Consider the following 15,175-nt stretch of genomic DNA (forward strand, 5'->3'; position numbering starts at 1 on the left):
GCCACTACTGTGCTTAGAATACATTGCATGAATTCTGTTGATGTACTTACTAGGCTATTGCCTAATAGTTCCTACCTGACCTGGAAGGAGTACATGGACACAGAAATTATTCAAATATCAAAATAAAAAGAACCAGGCTGTGTGTTGTTCTTCGGCTCCCACTTTTGGGGAATGATGTGTGTACCTACTACATGTTCTCTTTTTCTTTCTCTAAATCTTTCTCTGTTTTTGCTGCCATATCCACCTGATTATTGAGAGGACTAACCTTGCCCACTGTGACTCTGACTCAGTGCTTTATGACTCCATCCACAGTGTTTCATTTTAGAAATTATCTGGCCTATTAAAGGGTTATAATCCATGTACTCTTGATTTTAACCTAGTAATTTAATTCTATATTTGGCTACTCAGAACCATGTCTTATTTTTTTGTTATATATATCTTTATTAAAATTTTACATTATAGAAGAAAAGAAAAGATAAACGAAAGAACAAATATATATATATATATATATATATATATATATATATATATATTTCATGATATTTCACAGCGAAAGTGGAAGAACATTTCTTTATAGAAAGAAGGTAGGAAACAAAGAAGAAAAGATAAAAAATAATATACAAACCCTATATAAATAGGTGGAAAGATAGCTAAAAAGGAGAAGATGAAAAAAAAGGGGGGAGGAAAAAAAAAGAAAAAAAAGGGGGTACTGATAATAATAAAAAGTAAGGGGGGAAGGAAAGGATAATAATAATAATAGTAACAAAAAAAAATTTAAAAAAGGGGGGAATTGTAGACTTCCATCTGTCATTTACTGGCTCTTCATCACTTTTTTCGAAATTATTGTTAAGACACCATGTCCCTTTCGTCCTCCTTACTCTTTAAGGTTGTGTCAATTCAACAAATAAAATCAAACTTCATCTGTTTTAAATAGTCCTTCACCAGGTCCCAATTTGTTTCTTTCTTTGGTAAACCTTGATTTGGGGATAACCAATAAATGAGTCTGTCCATGTTCATTATCTCTATAACTTTGTTTAACCAATCCTCCTTTTTTGGAATCTCCTTTTGTCTCCAAACCCTAGCATATGTTATCCTTGCGGCTGTAGACAAATAATTAAACAGAATCTCTTTATTCTTGTCATCATCAATGTCAAACATTCCCAATAAGAAGTATTCCGGTTCCCTGTGAATCTTAATCTTAAGAATTGATTGTATAGCTTCAATTATAACTTTCCAAAATGATTGGGCTTTTGGGAAAGTCCACCACATATGGTAAAAAGTTCCAGTCTGATCTATGCACTTCCAGCATTTATTAGAAGAGTTTTTGTAACATTGGGAGATTTTATAGGGGGTAATATACCACCTGTATTGCATCTTTAGCCAGTTCTCTCGCAAATCGTATGAATACGTATATCTAAGGCCCTGGTTCCATATCTTCTCCCAGCTTTTTAAATGAATCTGATGGACCACATTCTGAGCCCACTTTACCATACAATCTTTTATATGATCTTTTTCCGTGGCCCATTCTAACAATTTTGTATATGTTTTCGTAATCAGTTTTTGGTCAGTCTTCATAATATTGTCCCAAAAGCCATTTCTGTCTGCAAAGCCTGACTCTTTATATTTCCTAAAAAGATCATATACCTGTCTATAATGAAACCAGGAACATTTCGGAAACAATAATTTAATATCCTTCTCCTCCTTTAATTCAAATTTCCCCTTAAACTTTATTAACAAGTCCTCATAAGTAGGCCAGGTTCGCCATCCCAACTCTCTCCTTTGAAAGGCCTTCAAGGGTGATACCCATAAAGGGGTCTTTGTATAAAATCTTAATTTATATCTGTCCCAGATTTTTATCAAGCCTGCTCGAATAAAATGGTTAAGAAAATTTCTTTCAATCTTTAACTTGTCATACCATATATAGGCATGCCAGCCTCTCCTCAGGTCAAAACCCTCAAGCGTTAGAATATTTCGCCTTTTTAACGTCGCCCAGTCCCTAATCCAACTTAAACCAGCAGCTTCATAATATAATCTTAAATCCGGCAGGCCAAGACCTCCTCTTTTTTTTTCATCTATCATATTCACCCGCTTTATTCTTGGCTTTTTTCCTTGCCAAATAAATTTAGGAATGTCTTTGTGCCAAATGTTAAAAATACTTACTTTCCTAATAATTGGGAGACATTGGAAAAGGTAGAGCAATTTTGGTAATACATTCATTTTAATAATAGAAACTCTCCCAAGCAAAGATAGTTTCAGGTGCTTCCAATTATCCAAATCCTTCTTCACTTCTTTCCATTTTAATTCATAATTATTTTTCAGCAACTGAGAGTTTTTACCTGTTATTGTCAAACCTAAATATTGTATTTTATCAACCACCTTGAATTCAGTAAGCTTGGATAGTTCATCTTTTTTCTCTTTTGATATATTTTTGGCCAGGGCCATAGATTTCCTTTTATTTAATTTTAAGCCTGCAAGTTTGCCATATTCTTCTATTTTATCAACCCAGTTTCTTATATTTTTGAGTGGGTTACTAATTATACAGATAACATCATCTGCGTAGGCTCTTATTTTGTATTCTTCGTTCTTTATCTTTAAGCCTAGAGTCTTGTCTGATCTCATTAAGCAAGATTTCTAATCTATATATATAAAATGATAAAGTTGTTTGCGCAGTGACTATAACAACAAAACTAAACATCCCAGAAATACGAAATTTGGCAACACAATGCAAAAGGCTTGCCTCCAGGTTACAACACAACCACACCACAAAACCACAATCCAGACCCACAAAACTCACAACAACGCATCATGCGATAACAACACAACTAAACGCCCCAGAAATACAAAACTTGGCAACACAATGCAAAAGCCTTGCCTCCCAGTTGTAACAACACAACCACACCACAAAACCACACAGGACCCACAAAACTCACAACAACGCATTGTGACTATGACAACACAACTAAACGCCCCGTAAATACAAAACTTGGCAACACAACGCAAAAGCCTTGCCTCCCGGTTGTAACAACACAACCACACCACAAAACTACAATCCAGATCCACAAAACTCACAACAACGCATCATTACTATAACAACACAACTAAACGCCCCAGAAATACGAAACTGGGCAACACAACACAAAAGCATTCCCTCCCGATTGTAACAACACAACCACATCACAAAACCACAATCCGGACCCACAAAACTCACAACAATGCATCGTGACTATAACAACACAACTAAACGCCCCAGAAATACAAAACTTGGCACACAACTAAACGCCCCAGAAATACAAAACTTGGCACACAACTAAACGACCCAGAAATACAAAACTTCGCAACACAACACAAAAGCCTTGCCTCTCAGTTATAACAACACAACCACACCACAAAACCACAATCCAGACCCACAAAACTCACAACAACGCATTGTGACTATAACAAATACAACATTTGACAACACAACTCATCCACTTCCCCAATCCCTACATTCACACTTGGCCTCCAAAAAAACAATTACAATAATAACAATGACAACAACAACAACAATAAGAATCAACACCCTCACAGGCAAGAAAGAGCCAGGCACTGAGGCTGAGAGGCCAGTCAGTGCTACACTGGGCCTCCAAAAAACAATACAGTAGCATCTAACTTATCCAACCTTCATAATCACTACAACAACAATAATAATAAACACCTACACAGGCAAAACAAAAAAAAGACTATTGTACCACAATAAAAATATAAACCGCACTCAGCAGAATCAGACATTACAATTAACAACAAACCAAAGACAACAGGGATCTCAAGCAATTATCAATCAACACAAAAATTGAAGAAGGTAACAGACTTCAAATACTACTACTAATGTGAGTATAAAGAAGGGTGGAGGTCACAGCATCAATACAACCTAATGTAGACTGACCAACACCACCAGACTAAGCCACAGCAACGCATGGCCGGGCACAGCTAGTGACATTATAAAAAGTAATGGGGACAATGGACAGCCTTGTCTAGTCCCCTTGCATATGTTAAATTAATCCGAATTTTGCATGTTTATTGTTACCTTTGCTTGTTGCCAATCATATATTGCCTCAATAGCATTTATAAACTGAAATCCGAAATCTAATTCTTTAAGTAATAATTTTAGAAAGTCCCAATTCAGGTTGTCGAATGCTTTTTCTGCGTCCAAACTTAATAGAACTAGTTCTTCTTGATTATTTTTTTCGTTATACTCAATTACATTTAAAATCGTTCTAACATTGTCTCTCACTTGACGACCACGTAAAAACCCAACTTGCTCTTCCTTTATCCAGTCACTTAGAAAAAGTTTAAGTCTTTTCGCCAATATGTTCGCGAATATCTTATAGTCCACATTAAGGAGTGAAATAGGCCTGTAATTCCTCACATCTTTAGGGTCTTGTCCTTCTTTTTTTATCATTGTAATCGTGGCCGTTTGCCAGGAATCCGGGGGCTTTTGCCTATGTAATATCGCATTCATAAGTCTGTGAAGGTATGGTGTAACCTCATCAATCATAATTTTATAGTAGCAAGCCGTAAAGCCATCCGGGCCTGGGGCCTTATTTGAGTCCATGGACCTTATGGCCTTTTTTATTTCCTCTTCTGAAATCTCCTTATTTAACTTCTCCCTTTGTTGATCAGATATTTTTTTGGAGATCCTGTCTATTCAAAAAAGACACGATATTTTCTTTTTTAATTGTGTCCTTAGTGTATAATTTCTTATAAAACTTAAAAAATTGTTTCAATATATCCTGGTCATTCGTATAAATTTTTCCCTCTGTTTCAATTTCTGTAATAAATTGTGCCTGCTTCTTTTTCCGAATTTTCCTAGCTATCCATCGGCCTGGTTTATTTGCATTTTGAAAATTGTATTCTTTAATAAACTTTAGTTGTTTAGCTGTTTGTTCAACTTCTATGTAATCTTTCTGGGCCAACCAGAGTGTCAGATCTTGTTTGAGTTTCTTATCTGTAGGATTCTGTTTTAGGCCTGCTTCTAGTTTTGTTATTTGTTCCAATACTTTTTCCAACTTTTGTCTCTTAAGTTTATTTTTCCTGGCATTTTGTTGTATCAAATGACCTCGCATAACTGCTTTACTCGCATCCCATAAAGTTTGGATTGAGGTCTCCTGATTCAAATTCAGATGAAAATATTCCTTTATAATTTCCTTATTTTTTTTTAATATCCTCTTCCGATTTTAACATATTCTCGTTAAATCTCCATTTAAAATTGCTCTTTCTCTCGCCTAGTGTAAACTCTATCGGACAGTGGTCGGAAATACATCTGGGTAAGATCTTAACTTCGAATATATTTGTTGAAATAGAATTAGAGGCCCATACCATATCAATCCTCGACCACGACTGATGCCTGTCCGAAAAAAGTAAAGTCTTTATCCTTTTTATGTGATATTCTCCATATATCAATGAGATCTAACTCTTCCTTTAAATTTGTAAATTGTTTAGGAAGTTGGCTCGCTTTATTCCCTAATTTATTTTTTTGATTTAACGATTTCTCCAACTTCGGATCCAAGACCCCGTTGAAGTCTCCGGCAATTATCAAATTATCAAAATTTTGACTTAATATTTTTTTCATTTAAGTCCTTTATAAAAGATGTTTTGGGACCGTTCGGAACATATATATTACAGAATAATGTGTCTTGATTATTTTGCTTTATAGTAATCCCAATCATTCGTCCCTCTTGATCTTTAAAAGCTAAATTAGTTTCTAATCCCGGATTAACATAAATTACTACCCCTCTTTTCTTTTCATTGGCTGCCGAATAAAATTCTTTCCCAATATTTTTCTGTATCAAATTAGAGACGTGTTTTTGGCATATATGCGTTTCCTGGAGCGCTACAATATCAAATTTCCCTCTTTTAATTTGACCAAAAAGTTTTTTCCTCTTACTTGGAGAATTTAAACCATTAACATTATTAATCCAACACTTAAGCTGCATTGTGTCACTTTATTTAATATTTTTATATTTTGAGTATTATGATTTATTCAGTTCCAAATCCGGTTGGGGCGAATTTTTGTTTGTCGAAGTTGGTGAGAGGAATCTGGTGCGCTTCTTCTTTCTCGCATCTTCATCGTCCAGTGTCTTCTCATTATCCTGCTCGCTTATCAACATCTCATAGAAAGCCTTGGCCTTGTCCTCCGAAGTAATCCAGAATCTCTCTTCGCTGTATGAGACCATCATTCCTTCATTTCTCTCCCACCGGAAGCGAATATTTCTTTTTCTTAATTCGTCGGCCAGAAATGTATATTTCCTTCTCTTTATCAGCGTAGCAGCGGGGTGTTCTTTAAGGATGGATATTTTACATCCCTTATAGTGGTAGGGATTACGACTGTTGCTCTTCAGGATCTCTTCCCTTAAATTTCTTCTTGCAAAGTGAACAATAACGTCTCTAGCCACTTTGTGTTTCCTCGAGTAATTAGTGGTAATTCTATATGTTTTTTCTATATTTTCTGCCATCTCTTTTTCTGTACATTTTGTCATCTCCACTGTTATTTTACATATAATCTCCCTTAGATTCTCATTGGCCTCCTCCTGTATATATCTAAATTGAAATTCTGATTCTTTTTGTTCTAATCTTTCTTGTCTAGCTTCTAATTTTATATTTAGAGTCTCAAGTTTGTGCATTCTGGCTTGCAATTCATCCTGGGTCTGCTCCGTTTTCTGTTTTTCTTGCTTCATCTCTTTAATCTCTTGTTTTTTTAATATTACTGAATTCATCTATCATTTCCTTTCTCATGTTCAGCATCTGTTCCTGAAATGTATTTTGACTTTCAGATAATTTCATAATTTCCCGCATTATATCTTTGAGGCCCAGATTTTCCGAAAGAGATTGCCTCCTTTGTTGTGATTTAGCTTCTTCTTTCTCCACTCTTATCTTAGAAGCTGCCATTATTATCTCTCATAAAAGGTAGTGATTAATAAATAACTAATTTTAAGATTTGATCTTACTAAATATCAAAGACCTATGAGGGGGGGAGGTAGATTTACAAGTTGATCAATTAATCTAGATAATTAGTTGATTCTTTATTTGATGCTTTAATTTATTAAAATCGTTATTTGATTCTTAGCTATTTGATAATTAATCAAAAAAATTGGCAATTTTATTGATTTAATTATCCTCTAATATACCCAAGAAAGAGAAAGCAATTTATTAGAAGTTTGCTGTCTAAACCCGGCTATAGTACAGCTTTACCCATGTCTTATTGATGCAGTGGGGTTTATTCTTCTGTAGGCATGTGAAGAACTGAGGCTAAACGGATGTAGACAATGTTTTGGGGATTATTAAACTGAAAACAGTTTATTCCAACTAAATGGAACATTTGTTGTTCATATAAAGCCATCTGAATAATCTACACAAAGCAATAAACTCTGAAGTCACATAGTTTTAAATTGATGGCTAAAGCATTAAATGATAGTGCATTTTTAAAATTTCAAACATTATTCCAAAACACCAATGTGCCAGTGATGGCGTTCTTTCCTTGAATAACAAAGGATTTTGATGAGAGGCTCTTTCTAACTCTGGAAGTCTATGAGGATAATGAGAGCACTGATGAAAAACACCAGGCCATATTTCCTCTGTAGTTAAAAAGAAACCATATATTTTATCTAATTTGTGGATTGAAAAACTGCAACATATTTACTCAGAAGTAAGTCTGCAATCCTCAGCACACGTGCAAAGAATCAGGTCATACTGAAACCCACCAGACTTACTTCTAAATAGTCCTTTTGGGGGGGGGGGGGTTCATAATAAAAGATCTACTCTGAATATCAAATACTTTAGAAACATCACTATTTGCATTGTTTCCCAGCTTAGGTCTTTAGGGCGGCCAGAAGAGCTGTAACTTAGTCTTGATTCCCTACTTACGTGATAAGCATTTTGAGAACAATGTTGTTTACATCCATTCAGATCAACAACTGACAGTTCCAAAATATGTCCAAGACACTCTCTGGCCAATTTTGTACAGAGTTAATTTCTTACAACCCAGAGATGTGGAAAAGGTTGTTAGTAGGTGCAGCCAACCACTTGTTGCCCATCCCTTACTGTCAGTTTTTTCAACAAGGAGTAAGTGGGAATCGGCTATTTGGATCCAACAGGAGCTTGATATGTACTTGTAAGCAGGGCCATCTTAACAGCACTATAGGCCCCCAGGCAAAGCAGTGCACTGGGCCATGCCTACACAACCACTTCTGCCAACTTAGTGTAAGATTTGAATGTTGAGGTGGGTGATTAGAAAATTAGTGTTAAATTTTGATTTGTGCATAGATTAGCATGGGACTCCTATGCTTCTGGGCCCTCTGGGCAAACTGCTTTGCATGTCCATGTGTTAAGATAGCACTACCTGTGAGAAAGGATGATTTAAACACCTTGAAAATTATGGTTATGAAGCAGTTCCCTGATAAACTGTTCTCAAACCTTCGAGAACGTTAATGACTCATCTTGACAAAATATCCTATGGTTGAAAAAAGGAATGAAAATGGATGCTTCCTGCATGCTTTTCATCATTCTTGATTTATCCAGATGCATTTTCTGGATGCAGGCCTGTTTGGCATGGAGAGTTCATTGATTTCCTGGAAGACTGATCTGCACAAAGAGAAGAACAATACTAGAAAAGAATGTTTTTGTCCATAAATTATTTGTTCAGCCATGCTAAACTGTGAAACTTCCCATTCCTCACTATTGGTCTTAATACTTTAACAAAGGGATCATGTGACATCAGTAGCTCAGATACGCCACACTGTATTAACTAAGAAAAGATGTATAAAGTGTGTAGTCCAACAGAGTAGAACATCTGCTTGATAAACAGAAAACATAACAGCATGGGATTGCATAGTGAAATGCAAATAATGTACTGGAAAATCCTGGCTATAAGAGGGCCAAAGTGGAGATTAACTAACATGAAGCCTCAGATTGTTGCTATTTGAGACTCTGAGCTATACAAACAAAGCTTAATTAAAATAGACAGTAGTGTATAGTCATGTGCCCACCGTATGCTAATCACATTTCCGTAAAGTAATTTGATGTATGATTAGCATACCCCTCCTATTTCAACATGTTGATATGCAGCATTGTAAAGTATTCATTGAGAAACTGCAGAACCAAGAAGTTGTAGGCGCTGACCAACTTGTAAGCATTACCATGCTGCTCTTCATGACAGATAACAGAAACAAGGAGTCTACCAAGGCCAATTGATTCTCAAAGTCATAAAGGGTAGCCAAAGGTAAAAAAAAAAAATAGGTAGCAGGTGTGGATAAGAGGTAACTAAACAGAGCAAAATCTAAAAGGTGCAGGCAACAATATCTTATACCACATAACCTTGACTCTGGGCACCCAAATATTGGTTAGAGTCAATAGGTTTGTTTGTTTGTCTAAGGCAGATGCCCTGATTATGCCCATTCCTGAAGAATGTAGGTAGAAACACATCTATTGATTGGGAATGTGAAACTTTCCCAGTCTTGATCTTATTGAATTTCTCCAGATTCTACCTATAGTTCTCTACCATCCTTCTTTTGCTTCATATTCTGAGATTACTGGGAGGGGGATGTGTTCCACATGGCAATGTATATACATTTTTATGCATTATGTCTTGTGTGTATTTAGAAATTTAAAAATGTGTTTTCACACATTTTCAATTACATTTTTGCTTCAGTTTTAATATGTGCATATTATTTATGCACACCATAGATCTCAGAAATGTGCAGATTTTTCAGAAGAATTATATTTCTGAAAATCTTATGGTTTTCAAAATTGCAGCTTTCTCTTTGAGAGCCAATGAAATTCTTTCCCATTCCCACTTTAGTTACACTAGATCCTGATTTCTGAAGTGTACTCTATACATCACTGCTTTCAAAATACTTGGACAGTACTATTTGTGTAAAGAGAAGATGCCTCTTGGCTTCCCACTTGCTTCTCAGCAAAATTCAAAATGCTCTTGATAACATTTAAATTCATAAATGGTTTGCATCAGGATAACTAAAGATCTGCCTTCTTTTGTATGAACTTGCCTGCCTACTCAGCTCATCCTTAAAATCTTTCCTATATCACAGCATGGCTAAGAAATAGGGAGAAATACAGTAGAGTCTCACTTATCCAAGACTCGCTTATCCAATGTTCTGGATTATCCAACACATTTTTGTAGTCAATGTTTTCAATACATTGTGATGTTTTGGAGCTAAATTCGTAAATACAGTAATTACTACATAACATTGCTGTGTATTGAACTGCTTTTTCTGTCAAATTTGTTGTAAAACATGATGTTTTGGTGCTTAATTTGTAAAATCATAACCTATTTTGATGTTTAATAGGCTCTTCCTTAATCCCTCCTTATTATCCAACATATTCGCTTATCCAACATTCTGCCAGCCCGTTTATGTTGGATAAGTGAGACTCTACTGTACTAGAGGGAAGGCCTTTTCCATATGTAACTGTGCCTAGGTTTTCTAACTCTTTTCCAAATGGCATGTGTTTTGCTAACTACTGTATTTCTCTTTTAAAAGGGGATTCTAGTGATAAATGACTTTTGTATTAAATTGAATTTAAACTGTTTCTGGATTTTGAATATGGTAACAGTAGAAATACTAAATTAATTTCTGCTACTGTTTTGGTGTTTAATTATTATAAATGTTTCAATATAGTTAATTTCTGATATATCTTTGTTGTTGAGTGCTTTGCATTCTATTTCAAATAAAGAAACAAATTTGTCATATTAAGAGTATGTCTTTGGGTGGCAAAGATATTCCTCTGATGAAGATCAGATCCCAAATAACCCCACATTTCTGTGCTCTGAACTATCTGTCCTGTATTTAGAGGATTTGGAATAAATTCATTTTCTCAGAAAGGACTTCTGGGAAACTCCCCCCGCCCCTCAGGATTTAAGATCTATAGCCAAAGGATTACTGTCTGTTCCATCGATGCATACAAGCCACGAGCCTTCTAAGATCTGGTTCTGCATCTGTGTCACAATCATTCTTTGAATCTCCGGCTAGAGATCTACCCATTTTTCATAAGGAGTTGAAGATGTTTTTCTTTGATTTGCTAAATAAAGCCATTGAGTTGTGCCTGATCCAGCTGGGTTTGTTAGTAGCTGGGTTGGAAGGGATGTTTGGAGTTTTAGATACAGTCAGCTTTCCATATTCATGGGTTCTGTATTAACCTATCACAGCTCAAAAATATTCAGGGAGAAAAATCCCAACGGCAAACTTTGTTTTAGCGGTGCACCAGACTACACTGATGTATAGGCATAGCCTGTTGTACCATCCTGCCATTTCACTTATTCTCTCTAGCACTAATGAGTTGTTACCCATTTTATATATGCCAATTTACCACACCAATGGCTATAATGGGAGAATCCACAAATTTTGGTATTTGGGTGCGGGGTGGGAGGGGGTCCTCAAACTATATCTCACCAGATATTTAAGGTTCACTGTATATTTATAATGTCATGTTTTAGTGTCTTTGACTCTGATTGTATATGTTTGATATTCTGCCCTTTGGAGAAAAGGATGCTATGAATAAGTGTTAGCGTTGTTGTTGTCATTCTGTTTTTGTTTTGGGAACAGAAAAACTTTTGGGAGGGGTGCTCCTTGTTCTAAGTAATTGGGGATTCTGTAATCCAGAACTTAGATCCTTTGCTAAACCATTAACAGAAGCAACACTGATTCATGATACTTAGCTGCTGCTTGCAGCACCAAACCTATAAGCAAAGCTGCTAGTCATCTGACACTTAAATCCACATTTTTCCTGTTCCTTTAAAGTTGATAGTTATGCTTATGCCAGATAACTTCTCTTTCTCTGTTTCAGAATCAAGAAACAAATAAATTTTGTCCAACATAGGAGGATGCCATTTCAGTGCTTTCAGATTAAATACAACTGGATATTTCAGCTGCTGCAAAATTCACAGGAAGGGAAAATGCACGGGTTTTCTCCAAAGAATGGCATTCAACTTGTATTTTCACCATCTTTATAACAACAGAAAAATTATGTGACACACATTCTTGAATTTGTTTGTGGGAATTAGATTACCATTTTATCTGGCCTGTAAATGTCATATTTATTTAGCACTGCAGGAGACACATTCCCATCTGTAACTCAAGCAGAATTATTTGCCAGGGATGTTTTTCATTTGTTGGAATCTTATGAAAGAATTGTCTTAATTCACAGCAGTTTGGACTTCTATATATTTAGATTTTTCTTGCCTTTCATTTGCATTGGCTTAATAGCATTGTGAAAAATTGCAAATATTTTTCCTCACCTAATTTAATTTACAAATGTTGACTGTAATTTTTTTAAATAAGTTTGTGGAAAGCCAGTGTATAAGTTATCAATTATAATACAGCATTATTAGAATTATAATAGATCAATTAGAAAATAAATGGTTGCCATTTAAACTGTGGTCCATGAACTGCTAGGTGATCATGAATTTTGTATTTTTAACTGTTGGATTATTTTTTCCCACATTTGTTATATTTTTCCCTACATATTAGGCCCTTCAGACAATGGACTAACTTCCCTTTTATTCATGGACACCGCATAACATTGTGTGGTGTCAAGAAACATCTGTATTTAAATATCATTTTTAGATCAGAATCTCAGTTGGAATAATGACTGCCTTTCTATCACAAACAGATAATTAATGAGTTTATAAGGAAAATATACTGATTTCCCCCCATTATATTGGTAAAGCCCACAGTCTGTAACAGACATAGGGCTGCTAAATTTTGGGAAAAGATAGAAGCATCTTCCTATTAAGATTTCTTGGAGAACATGTGCATGCAATTGAGGTTATTCCTTGACATACAAGAACAGAGACCAATATCTGTAAAAGGACGATAGATTTATAAGATTAGCCCTCTTTCTAAACTATAGGAATGAAAAGGTAATTCATAGTTTTTCCACATGACCCATTTGTTCAATTATAGTATAATATATTTTTTCTGTCTTTCTATATTCTTTTAAAATTTCTTTTAAAATTAAGCTTGGAAAACAGAAAAAAGTTCAATTTCTTTTTTCCCAAATTATTTCCCATTTTGATATAATGTTGCTATGAAATATTCTAATTATGGTGTTAAATGGGTGATTCGATATAAAATAAAAGAGATGGCAAGATGAAACGTCTTCAGACCCAACATGAGTAAACTTCCCCCTACTGCTCCTTGTAATTTTCCTCACCTACCCCAAAGAACTTTCTACTACCAAGTCCATACAGCTCCTCCATCATTTCAAGTAAAGTCTGGGAATGGTATCCTCTACCTTCAGAATGTGAGCACCTATTGAGATCTAATTTTGGGTGCCCCTGTACCAAAGTGATGAAATGTCCTGGTCCCCCTGATTAATTCAGATGTCTCCGGCTGGTATTAATGGTGATACTTGTAAGCTATGCATTGATTCCACTGTTGACTCAGAAGGGAGAACTAGGTATAGTATATAGTTCAAGATCAAGTCTAGGAATCACATGTCTCTCCGAGTAGCTATGTTGACCAGAGCTGATGGGACTTGCAGTCCATTTCCATTTCAAGGTCTGCTTAATTGCTACCCTTGTTCCAGAAAGAACATTCACTATGTGGTTAGTCCGCAAAGTGGCACTCTGCTCAGATATCATCCAACAAAATCTGCAGTTACAACAAAGGTAAACCAGCCATTCAACTCCTGGCCCAACACAAGTTCCAATACACTGTGAACAAATGTCAACCTAAGTTTGGCAATGTAACTTATTGCTGACCAGGTTCATAAAAATATCTTGGGGATTACATTATGTTGATTTTAATGGGATATACCTTTGGCTGTATTTCTAAGGCTATGTAACTGCTGTAGTTGTGAGTATTGATTACTTTCCCCTCCAATATCAGAATAAATAATGTTCTGACTAGTTAGAAAAGCAGTTGGGGGTAGGGGGTTGTCCTCAATTATTCTAGACCAATGCACTTTGTTCCTCATTTGTCACTGGATTATGCATACTGTAGTTTTGGGAAACCCTGAAACTCTAGGATTTATTCAGAAATAAACCTACTGGTTTCAAAAGGACTTAATCCATCTTAAATGTCTAATTATAATCAACATAAATCTAAAGAAGTTAAATCTTACTGTGTGTAAAAAAGGTTAACATCTGGCTCAGTGTGCACAGGATTGCAATTCTATTATACAATAAAATGACATGCCCTGAAAAAATGAGTCTGTGCTTACTAAATTCTACATTTTGGTTTATCTTTGTATTTCAACCTACCTAATCTCTCAGTGAAAACGTTTTCCTAGGTAAATACTCTCTCATGCATGCAGAATACTAACCAGCAACAATGATATCAAACCAATGCCTATGTAAACTTGTCAATATAGTAAATACTATTTCTAGCTGGAGCAAATTACTCTGGCTCCAACAGTTTTGTTTGCACAGAAGCCCTGGGTGAGAAGACATGGAGTGCCAAGATGAGCAGTGATTACCTGCAGTCACAGTAACTCCTACTTGTATATTCTTTTTGTGAGGGAGAGCAAAAGCAGAGCAGTAAACGTATCCATACAGTTATGCATTGCTAGACTAATTTAACAAATTCATTAAGACTTTAAAAAAACATCAACAGTAAAATACACACACACACACACACACGCACACTTCCAGGTAGTTCTTTCAGTGGAAAGGTCAAGTGGGGTACCTAGAAGGCCCTTGGTGATCCTCATGAAACACTATTAAAGAAACAATGCTTAATCTGCTAAAATTGTGGAAAAGATTAAAGGTAAAGGTAAAGGTTTCCCCTTGAAATTAAGTCTAGTCGTATCTGACTCTGGGGAATAGTGCTCATCTCAATTTCTAAGCCAAAGAGCCAGCGTTGACCATAGACACCTCCTAGGCCATGTGGCCGGCATGACTACATGGAGTGTTGTTCCTTCCCACCAAAGCGGATACCTATTGATCTACTCACATTTGCATGTTTTTGAACTGCTAAGTTGGCAGAAACTGGGGCTCACCCCATCCCATGGATTCGAACCACCGACCTTCCGATCAGCAAGTTCTGCAGCTTAGTGGTTAACCTGCTGCACCACTGCGGCCCCTGGGGAAAAAGATAGAAGCAATTTAAGGATTTGCTGAAGAATATGCAGCTCTTCTTTAGATTGAAGGAAAGTGCAAACATTTTGCAATAGTTATGATAGACAC

The 15,175-nt window shown here is 35.8% G+C and overlaps 1 protein-coding gene across 4 annotated transcripts in view; it reads left to right on the forward strand.

The window, feature by feature from the left end:
• Positions 1 to 14,196, forward strand: part of kif6 (kinesin family member 6) — a 210,390-nt gene extending 196,194 nt beyond the window's left edge. For all 4 annotated transcript variants that reach the window (XM_008125901.3, XM_062973564.1, XM_062973572.1 and 1 more), the window contains one exon: positions 11,833 to 14,196. In XM_008125901.3, coding sequence (XP_008124108.2) covers positions 11,833 to 11,849 — 17 coding nt within the window. In that variant the 3' untranslated portion in view covers positions 11,850 to 14,196. The remainder of the gene's footprint in view (positions 1 to 11,832) is intronic.
• Positions 14,197 to 15,175: the final 979 nt, after the last annotated feature.

The sequence above is a fragment of the Anolis carolinensis genome, chromosome 1 (assembly GCF_035594765.1).
Source record: "Anolis carolinensis isolate JA03-04 chromosome 1, rAnoCar3.1.pri, whole genome shotgun sequence".
In the NCBI taxonomy this organism is placed as follows: Eukaryota; Metazoa; Chordata; class Lepidosauria; order Squamata; family Dactyloidae; genus Anolis; species Anolis carolinensis.